Here is a 10,719-nt window from a genome sequence, read left to right as displayed (position 1 = left end):
GAATGGGAAGGGGCGAAATGGGAATAAACCCTTTTCCCCACCTTCCCCTTTGGTTTCATTTTACAATAAAAACTCACCACTATGTTACATGTTTTCTCTTTCCAGAAACGTGTGTGTTTGCCTTCCTCGGTCTCTCCATCTTCAGCTTCCCTCATAACTTTGAAATATCCTTCGTCGTCTGGTGCATAGTAAGTGCCCTTTCGTTTTGGAACATTATTTGAATGTTGTTTTGTTCCTGGTGATGATCCCCATGAATGTCAGTGACAGCTCTTGTTCTCTCTCTAGGTCCTGGTTCTTCTAGGCCGAGCAATAAACATCTTCCCCCTGTCATTCCTGCTCAACTTCTTCAGAGATCACAAGATCACTCCCAAAATGATGTTCATCATGTGGTTTAGTGGTGAGATGAGCCTTTTGTCTAACATGTCACAAAAAACAACAACATTCAGCTCTTTGTTAGTTTTGTCTAAGCTTTGATCACTGCCCTAATATATTGTGCATCTCTCTAGAGCAGGGATGTCCAAACTACGGCCGGGGGCCAACTGCAGCCTGTGGTCCATTTTTAATTGGCCCACAAAATATCTAAAATATTTTACGCAAACATGAAACTTGTGCTTGTTTTATATTCTTAAATATGTACATATATATGGCACAGTATTCAAGTATTAATATGCCAGATTTTCAAATAAATTCAGTCAATTAAAATGTTTCCAACTAATCTTAGTTGATAAAAAAAGCCCAAAAACGTATTTTCATAACAGGATTGAAATACATCCTCTCTCCCAGCCCTTCTGTTTCTCTGTATGTGGCCTTCAGTGAAAAATGTTTGGATGCATCTGCTAAGTAGTCTAGGGATGAAACAACTAGTCTATTATTTAATAAAACTACTGTCATAAAAACTAAATCTGCAACTATTTTTGATAGTGGGTTAATTGTGTTATTGTCATTTAGCAGACACCCCGACTCTCTTATTATGAGACATGGTCAAATAGCATTTGTCACTATTTTTGACATTATATGAACAAATGAATCAATCATTAGAGGTAAGAATCAGTCAATCAATAAAGCTTTTAACATTTTCTATAAAATAAATAGATGATTAAAACATGTCCATCATACTATTGTCCAGATATATTTACAAACGTTCTTTACAGTCAAGTATGTCTTCTCATAGTCCCGTTCTCTCGTCTCTTTCCTGGTCTGGCAGGTTTGCGAGGTGCCATCCCTTACGCCTTGAGTCTCCATTTGGGCCTGGAGCCAATTGAGAAAAGGCAGCTTATTGGCACCACCACCATCATCATTGTTCTCTTCACCATCCTCCTCATGGGGGGCGGGACCATGCCACTCATTCGCATCATGGACATCGAGGAAAGCAAGTCGCGGCGTAAGAACAAGAAAGACATCAATCTCAGCAAGACGAAGAAAATGGTAAAAGCTGAAAGACATATGTTTCACTATAACAGTCTGTTTGTTGCCTGCTTTGATACCAGTTCGGCCATTCCCTCTTCCACAACCAGTCCCTTATGTTCTCTTAAAAGGGGAAAACATCTGAGGGTTGATTGTGGTTTGTAAGAAGGACACTGAATCAGCAAACCATTCTTATCTCACAGTTTTACACTTAGTCGCAGCACAACTCAGACAAGCATCATTAAGCTCTAACAGCTCTCATTATTACAATTTCCCAGAAGAACCGTACAATTGGTTCTATTATATTTGGCTCTATAGACTCTAACTCTTGACATAAGCTCTCTTCTAAAGTAAATCTTGTATTGGAGGTAATTGGTGGCATATGGTGGTGTGTTTGCGTGACCTGTGTCTACAAAATGTACAGTATTTGATGTCCTCCAAAGCTAAGTGTTATTCCCGGGCTAGCAGGAAATCTATCAGCTCTCTGATTTTCCTTTCTGCTCTCAATCCCTCTTTGATGTAATTCGCTCTCTTTGCTCCCTCGGCTCTTCCCCCCTCATCTCTGGTCCTTCAGTGTGTGATCTCAACTCCAGACTTTCCCCTGCAGCGGACTTCCTCTCCTCCATCTCTTTTAACCCTACCTCATTTGTTGGCCTCTCCTCTCACTTCCCTCTATCTTTTTCTATTTATCTGACTTTCCCTCCCTTCCTTATTTCTCTCCAGGGTAATACCATTGAATCCGAGCACCTTTCTGAGCTGACAGAGGAGGAGTACGAGGCGCATATCTACCAGAGGCAAGATCTGAAGGGCTTTATGTGGCTAGATGCTAAATACCTTAACCCCTTCTTCACTCGCAGGCTCACTCAAGAGGTAAGTGAGAGAGAGACAGACATCCTCAAAGTCCCTTTCCCAAACATACATTAGTTTTTCCCATACTGGTTTTCTTCCAGTCCTTTTTTTTGACATCCCATAAACAGAAAAGCTTCACAATATATCAATCACATAACTGCCGATTTGATTAAGCTCATTGTTGTCTTTGGGCTTTTTAGACTATGACAGGTGGTGATTCAGGTCACTTCAAATGTTTTAAGCCATACAGGGTTAGTTAACTATTTGTGGCCCTTGTTAAGGCAGTCAACGATTACATGACTGCAAGTATATGTTTTGCACCCTGCACTTATGTATACCTTCTGACTGGTCTCTATCTGAAATATAATGTCTGGGAAAAGCAGGTGTAAAATCCTGAGTGACGATTTCTGTTGATGAGGCCTTCCTGTAATGTAAAAAAACGGATTTTCTGACCATATCGCACAAACTACAGCGGTTCCCTCCTGAAACGTGGGGTCAAACACATTTCATTTACTATACCTCGTTCACTATAAAAGCATTGTGCATCATTGTGGTGACAAAAAGCTTTGTGTAATTTTCTGTACGCCAAGTTATATACTTCACCTCAGTTCATTTTCTATAGTCTAAAAGTCACTTGTAAAATGGTGATTATCAAACCTCTGCTGAAGGGTACATACTGGATACCATTGGTAATTAGTTTAATATTGTTACCTTGTGTTACAGAAATTGTAATTTAAGATTCACAGTTTTACATTTTTCAAAAGTGCAAAATTATGCCATTTCTCAAGAAGAGATATTTTGAATTGTCCTTAATACCTCAAATATATTTAATGTTGAATCATACCTGTCAAAATATGAAGAAAAGCAGACATTTTAGAGCTTCACCAAGTTATCTTGTGCTGAAGGGCTCTACAGTATGTGTAATGTGTGTCTCACAGGACCTGTTACATGGCCGGATCCAGATGAAGACGCTGACCAACAAGTGGTACGAAGAAGTTCGCCAAGGACCCTCAGGCTCCGAGAATGATGATGATGAAGCTGAACTTCTTTGAACCTAGCAAACATTTTCCGTGTGAATGTGCACAGTGGTTCTGAAATGTGTCAAATTCCAGTGGGGTTCCTGTAAAACTGGAATCCTAAATTGTAACACTGGAACCAAAAAAAGACTTACCTGTGAAATGATATTTCTCCTATAAATGCTATATTGTTACTTGCTAAAGAAACACAGGAAGTTTGGTTGATCTCTTTCCCTGATGCTTCTTTACAACACGAAGGTCTGAATGTCATATGGGTATGTTAAGCAATACTAGAGCACCTTTTTGGCTTTGGTTGGTCCTTCACTTTTGTATTGTCTCTGATCTTTTTAACATAAGCTTCATTTTAATTGAAGTCTGTGTCAGGGGAAGGATGCATCATACTGTTGCTACAGGCTTTATTTTAAAAGTATGATTTGAAATAGGCCACAGGTTGCAGCTTTAAGTGGCTTCCTGTTGAACTAGATTTAATTCTCTCCAGGTTTCTACATGTGTATGCATTAATGAATCTGACTGAACCCATACTGTACATATATAATGAAGATAAAACAAATATTTTTTTCTCTGATGACTCATTTTGTCCGACTTGCTCTGGAGGCTCTCCTACATGAGACGTTGAAATCTCGCGGGACAAAGACGCCCGTAGACTTGAGAACGAGGCGGCGCAGTTTCTCTCCACGGGCTGCGGAAGCGAAATGCTTGATGGTCGCCTAACCAGCAGTGAAGCTGAGCGTCCACTACAGCCTCCAGTAACACAGCAAATGAAGATAAATACTGGAGAGAGTTAAAACTAATGAAAATAATCATTTTCCAAACATTAAACATCTCGCTTACAGGATAATAATTATGCTCAAGGATATTGCTTTCATTTGCAATCATGGATACGGTTTGCCTTCACCAGATCAAGTTTTCTGTTTCTGTTTCAGTCTCTGGCGAGGCTCTTTCCACAAAATGTGTATGTAAGGAAATGTTGCTTTTGTGATTGTTCACTATGTATTCCTAATGAACATAGGAAGCAATGAATGTGTGGGTAACTGGGATCAATAACTTGTGAATCTATTTATTTATCAAATATGTATTTGTTGTTGGTGGGACAAAAGCTTTTTTACTAGCTCTATGAGCACTGCAGAAAAATAGGAACAAATATTAAATAAAACAATATTGACATCCTAAATGTTGTATCAATTGTCTTTTTAAGAAAATGTATTGTACCAGTTCCATCCTTCTGAGATACAAGTCTTTTGAATAGAATTCACTTTGACTTTTTAAGATGACTTTAAACTAATAGAGACTATATTATTATACATTTGATTTATGAACCTTAGCTAATTTTGAAGAGTATACTGAATAAGAAAGGGGAACTGCAAATTACTGAAATCTAGTGCCAAAGTCTGCCAAACCAAAATTGGATGTTGTTAAAAGGAAAATTATAAATGACCTCATACAATCAGATACATAAATGGAGTGTTCTTATATAGTGCTTCATCAGGTGTTTTCAACTCCTTAAAGCGCTTTAAACACTACGAGTAAATCACCCATTCACACCTCATTCGGGAGCAACTTAGGGTTAAGTATCTTGCCCAAGGATACATCAACATGTTGACTGCACTGCCGGGGATTGAACCATAGGATTGAACCCACAACCTTCTGTTTGAAAACGACCACACTCGCTTGCAGCCACAGTTGCCCAAATAAAGCTCAATACTGTGTTAATGTGAACCTAACAGCTCATGTAGGTTTAATTATCATAACTCTAGCAGATAATTAGAAAAAAAAATCCATATTTCAATTGGCGTATCACTGTCATTATGCCACTGGGGTTCTAACTCATAAGCCCCATGTGTTAATAGTTCAAACCATTGTAAATTGGAAGATTATAATGACTAAGACAGAAAGCCAGACTAGTCCATAGAGTAATTAAATTCAGAAGGTTAACGTGTGGTCATGCTGCAGACAATATCCTGTAAAGCTCACTTGTCCAACCCTAAGGAACAAAGGTTGACATACCCTTGAAACTTCTTGTGGGATCTCAGTGTGCATATTGATAAGGAGGTGATAGTGATGAATTTATAAAAGAAACTCAGGGTAACTCTGCAAGGTGGGACTGCAATGCAATAATTTGCTAACATTGATTTGATCAGATAACTAGCATCATTCAGTTAGTGGGTTTGCTGTTTCAAAAACGTTGTTATCAAGAGATAATAGAGAAGGTGTCATATTGCTAACACTGTCCAGCCTAAACTGAGTAGACACCTACCAAAAAGAAAGTAGGCTACAGCTGACAAAAAAGGCAGTACTTATGTATATATTATATATTATACTGTAAATTGATGTCATTTATGTCATTCTCTTAACTTATATGAATTTGTCTGGTAAATAGTGTGTTTGTAATAAGTATGTGCAGCCAGCAGAGGGGGTCTAAATCCAAAGCATTGTTCCATGAAAGATGAATAATACAACACAGTAGGTGATGGTGGTTCTTAAGTATCTCCTTTTTTATACCCCTGTTATACCTAATACCTACTCAACTGTGTATTATATATGATCCCACTGGTTTAAATGCATATACAAGGGTATACTAAATAATAAAAGGAAATGATACAGCTTCTGAGCAAGTAAAGCTCAGCATTTATTCACTCTTAGCTGTAAGCAAAGCCACTCTATTCTCGTTACATTTATACCATTTGGCACCTGGACCTATTTTAAAAATGTTTCCTAAAGTCCAGTTTCCCTCTGGAGTTTCTGACAAGACTTGACAGTTAGTAATACTAATGAATTGGAAACTAATACTTAAACAATCAATTGTTTATCATCTTTCTGGAAACTTGCATGGCATACTGTGTTGGGGGTAAACAATAAATCTGTGTTTAACTGGCAAGCAGCTAGCTTTCGTTTCCATTGTACCTATAGACAATAGAAATGTATTGATATGTCATTATGTCTATGGGAACTCCCGGCCTAAAATCTGGTTCCATGATCTATCCACTATTCTTCACCGGAGCCCAATCTTTTAAATAAGGAAGTATGATTCATAACTCAATGTATCATTTCTTGTTTCGCAACTTACAATATTCTTTTAGATCTTAGATGGTAGCTTAGGAAGCACACAGTTAATGAATCCAGACAGGTCCCCTGTCAAATAACAAATTAAATATGGATTGAATAAATTAGCGAATTTAATTACCATCCTGGTTTACACAGGTGTTGAATTAATATCTGGCATTGGCACTCTAAGAGCTTCTGAGCATACAAATGTACTCGTACATGCATGAATATGTGCGTGTGTGTTGGGCTTTATAGTTTGTGGCAGCTCAATCCCCAGTTACGTTTGAGTCGCAGAGAGGCTAAACTTGGCTATAAACTGTGACGCATTTTTGAAGAGAAAGTCCATATTGAAGCAATATAGTTTTCAGGATATTTAATAAACAAAATCAAAACATAGTAACTATGGACAAAACGGTCAACAGAAAAAATGACAGCACAAGCTCACCCTGTCATCTGCACTCAACATTAAACAGGTGACTTATATAACCAAACCACACCCATGTGACAATTACCGGAAGTGCTCAACAAACAATCAAAGGAGAAGTAAACGAATAATAATAATACAAATAACTTTGTTAATTGGTCTGCTCAGGAAACCAGTCTTGGTCTTGATCCGAAGCATACGCACAAGTCCCTTTTTGTCAACGATGGTCTCAGCAACTTTTCCAGTAAGCCAGGAGTTCCGAGGCGCTGAGTCATCCATAATGATCACGATGTCTCCTGGCGTGAAGTTGCGTCTGACTTTTGACCATTTCTGTTGTTCTTGACCAATTTGCTGCCCTAGGCAAGATTTTAGCTGGCACACTTTTTAAACAATTCCAAGAGGAAAAGTGGTGGATTAATTGGTTGACGGGAATGGGATCCATTTCCTCGGACATGATCTGAGTAGTGTTAATGGTTATGCTCCTGACTTCAGAGTCCTTTAGTGAGATTACTTTCAATCCATCAGGGTTTTGGGGCAACTCTTCTTGAGGTCGAAGTAGAAACTGAGGTCCGGACAACCAGATTTCTTTCTTCAGAAAATATTTTACAGTCGAACCTCGTGAAGCCATGTCTGCTGGATTGTCTATGGTGTTAACATATCTCCACTGTAGTGCATTTGATACTTTGACAATTTCCGAAACTCTATTGGCCACAAAAGTTCTGAACCTTGACGTGTTATTGTTGATGTATTTGAGTGCGGAAGTGCTGTCTGTCCAAAATACAGAATCTGATAGTTCCATCTGTAGCTCCCTTCTTAACATGGTGTCTATTCGGCTTGCCATGGTAGTGGCAGTCAGCTCCATGCGAGGGATAGTGGCTGGTTTTAACGGAGCCACTCTGGCTTTTCCCATTACGAATCCACAATGTGAATGGCCAGAGTTGTTCTGCAGAAACAGGTAACTTACAGTTCCATAACCCTCTTCGCAAGCGTCAGCGAAATGATGCAATTGAGCAGATGACACCGTTCCAAAGTCGGTAGGTTTGAAGCTTCTGTCAACCTTGAAGTCTTCCAGCTTATGAAGGTCTTGGGTCCAACTCATCCACTCCTGTACGATAGATTCTGGTAATTTGTCGTCCCAGCCAAGCTTTCTCATACACAAATCTTGCAGGATTTTTTTTGCAGTGAGGACAACTGGTGCCAATATTCCAAGGGGATCATACACTGAACTGATGCTTGAGAGAATTTCCCTTCTTATGAGCGGCCTATCTTTCAAGATGATTTTGAACTTGAAGACGTCAGACTGAACGCACCATTGTACACCCAGCACTCTCTCCACTGGAAGATTGTCATGGTCCAAATCCAGATTTTTTATTTCCTTTGCTCTCTCCATTTCAGGTATGGCAGCCAACACATGCCGACTGTTACTTATCCATTTTGTTAGTAGAAAGCCTCCCTTGGAACAAATGGCTCGTAGTTCATGATAAAGGGCTGTTGCCTCTTCTTCTGAAGCTGTTGAAGTGAGACAGTCGTCTACGTAAAAGTTATTCATAATTGTGTTTATAGCTTGAGGGCTGAACTGTTCTAGATTGTTTTCGGCTCATTTCCTAAGGGCAACATTTGCACAGCTTGGGGATGAGGTTGCTCCGAAGAGATGCACGGTCATTCTATATTCCACCAGGTTCTGACTGCAGTCTCCATCAGGCCACCAGAGGAACCGTAACAAGTCACGGTCTTCACTTGGAACTTTCACTTGGTGAAACATGGCTTCGATGTCTGCAGTGATGACAACAGGATCTTTACGGAATCTAGACAAAACTCCCAGCAAGGTACTAGTCAGATCCGGCCCCTGGAAGAGCTGAGAATTTAGTGAAACTCCCCGAAATGTTGCTCCACAGTCAAACACTACTCAAAGTTTGTTCTTTTGTGGATGCAAAACTCTGTGATGTGGTAGATACCATTTTTTACGAGGGCCGTATCAAGTGGTCTCGCGGACCGTATACGGCCCGGAGGCCGGAGGTTCCCCACCCCTGTTGTAGACTCTCGGACATCTGTGCCATGCTTGAGTTCCCCTCGAGTACGCTGCCTGTCTTAATAAAGCTTTGATACTGACAGGCACAAAGCCACAAATACAAACAGTTATATATGTAGAGCAAGACAAATTATTAATGTTATTAAATCAACAAATTAGCACGGAAATAGACCCAGGACAATAGTTATCCCTGTGCACTGCGTGGAAAATGAAACAACAACCCACCAGGAGACGCTAGCAGCAACCAGGTGGGGCTGAAGACCACAGAAAACAAATTAAGAGCTATTTAAAGAGCGGTGACATGGCTGAGGTTTTGCCGTGCAGCTGTTTCCTTGTGGAGACGAGAGAGAGAGCAGAAGACTGAGAGAGTGAGAGATTTCAAATGGAACAACTCCCAGGGGCAGGAGCATTCATATTTGCTGGGAACAACAGAAACATAAACAGGGCTGTTGAAGAAATATAACAGCCATTACCTGAGCAGAAAGTGCTTGCTGACAATGAAAAAAAACATTTTCATTCAGCGTGCAACTGTCCCTCAGAAGTGAATGGAATGAACCCGGTGAAGGGAAAACAGTCTGTGGTCATGGGAGGAGGAGGGTCATTGTGTGTGTGTGTGTGTGTGTGTGCGTGTGTGCATGTGTGCATGCGTGCGTGCGTGTGTTTGAGCTGTGACAAACTGAATGGGAGGTCTTCAACCCTGGTTAGTTTATTTGGCTCTCTAAAATAGCCTCTAGGTCCACAATCAAATGAGGAACAGCAATAGGCTGAGTTTTCTTTCCAATAAATTATTTAATGTAGGTCCTCATAGGATCTCCAGGAATTTCTCGGACTCCAGGGGGAATCCTATCCCGGGTGGTTCTTTGCCACCGAGGGGAGATGACTCCTACCTCCCACCTTCTCCTTCCTCCCCCTCTCTTCCTTTGTTTACCCGCCACGAGCATAGGGGTAACAAAACTTTGAACTGGGACCTAACGCCGAGCCGGGAGATACTCATCGTGGGAGCGTCCAATATTGCTCGTCTTCCTCTCGTCCGGCATTCATGCGTCCAGGTGGACAGCTTTCCAGGGGCGAATTTGTCCCAGGCTGCCACTCTCATCCGGAACAAAACGCCAACTTCACCTTTGGTTCAGAAGGTGGTGCTGTCGTTCGGGTTGAACGATCGTGATAAAGGGAATCCGACCCTGTTGGAGGACAATTTTCTGGAGCTTTGGAATGCGGCTAGAGACACCTTTTCAAATGCGGTGATCTACATTCCTATCATTAATAGCTCGGCCTACGCAATTCCGAAGGATATAGAAAATATCAGGGTTCTTAATCAGGTCATTTTCCATACTGTCCATTCCTAAACTAAGGTGTAGTGTGTTTGCCACACTGGGGGATAACATCCAGACACAGCCTACTCTATGTGGGAACATTGGAGGTATTTTTTAGGCTTGGGGAACATATCATTGACCATCCAACCATAGAAGATAGGGCAGTGGTCAATCCGTCTTCTGTTTTTCGGCCGAGCCATTCAGTCCTGCAGCTCCTTCGAAAAGGGTTTTCTTTTATGCCATCACCTAAAACCTGTAGGTTGGAAAGAGGAAGGTTTAAAGAAGACTTGGCTTATTATCGTCGCCGGCTAAGGCTTCTTGCATTTTTGGCAACGAACAAAGAGAGGCTGTACCGCGCTTTCAGGGACCATCAGTTTGGGAGCCTGGGGATACACAGGTACCAGGGGAGCTTTTGGAACTTTTTCAGGTAGACCAGGAGTCTACCAGGACACTCCGACCATCCATAGCTCCCTCCAACATGTACTTGGAGGAACTGCAGGGTAACATAGGAAATATCCTCAAACCAGCTGACAAGGGGGGTTCTGTGGTGATTATGGATAGGGGCCAATATATCCGGGAGGCAATGAGACAGGATCCAAATTACTACTTGCCTCTTGACTC

At 40.9% G+C, this 10,719-nt stretch overlaps 1 protein-coding gene across 1 annotated transcript; it reads left to right on the top strand.

Moving 5' to 3' along the window:
* The first annotated feature begins 17 nt into the window (after positions 1–17).
* Positions 18–4,461, top strand: LOC104949983 (sodium/hydrogen exchanger 8-like). The gene is made up of 5 exons (XM_010776424.1): positions 18–188; positions 286–397; positions 1,205–1,425; positions 2,128–2,274; positions 3,192–4,461. The coding sequence occupies exons 1-5, from the start codon at positions 18–20 to the stop codon at positions 3,303–3,305; spliced, it is 765 nt and encodes a 254-aa protein (XP_010774726.1). The 3' UTR covers positions 3,306–4,461.
* The last annotated feature ends 6,258 nt before the right edge of the window (positions 4,462–10,719 follow it).

The sequence above is a fragment of the Notothenia coriiceps genome, unplaced genomic scaffold (genome assembly GCF_000735185.1).
Source record: "Notothenia coriiceps isolate Sejong01 unplaced genomic scaffold, NC01 NC01_scaffold00016986, whole genome shotgun sequence".
Lineage (NCBI taxonomy): Eukaryota > Metazoa > Chordata > Actinopteri > Perciformes > Nototheniidae > Notothenia > Notothenia coriiceps.
The sequence above is the reverse complement of the archived record's forward strand: the minus strand, read 5'-3'. Positions and strand labels throughout refer to the sequence as shown.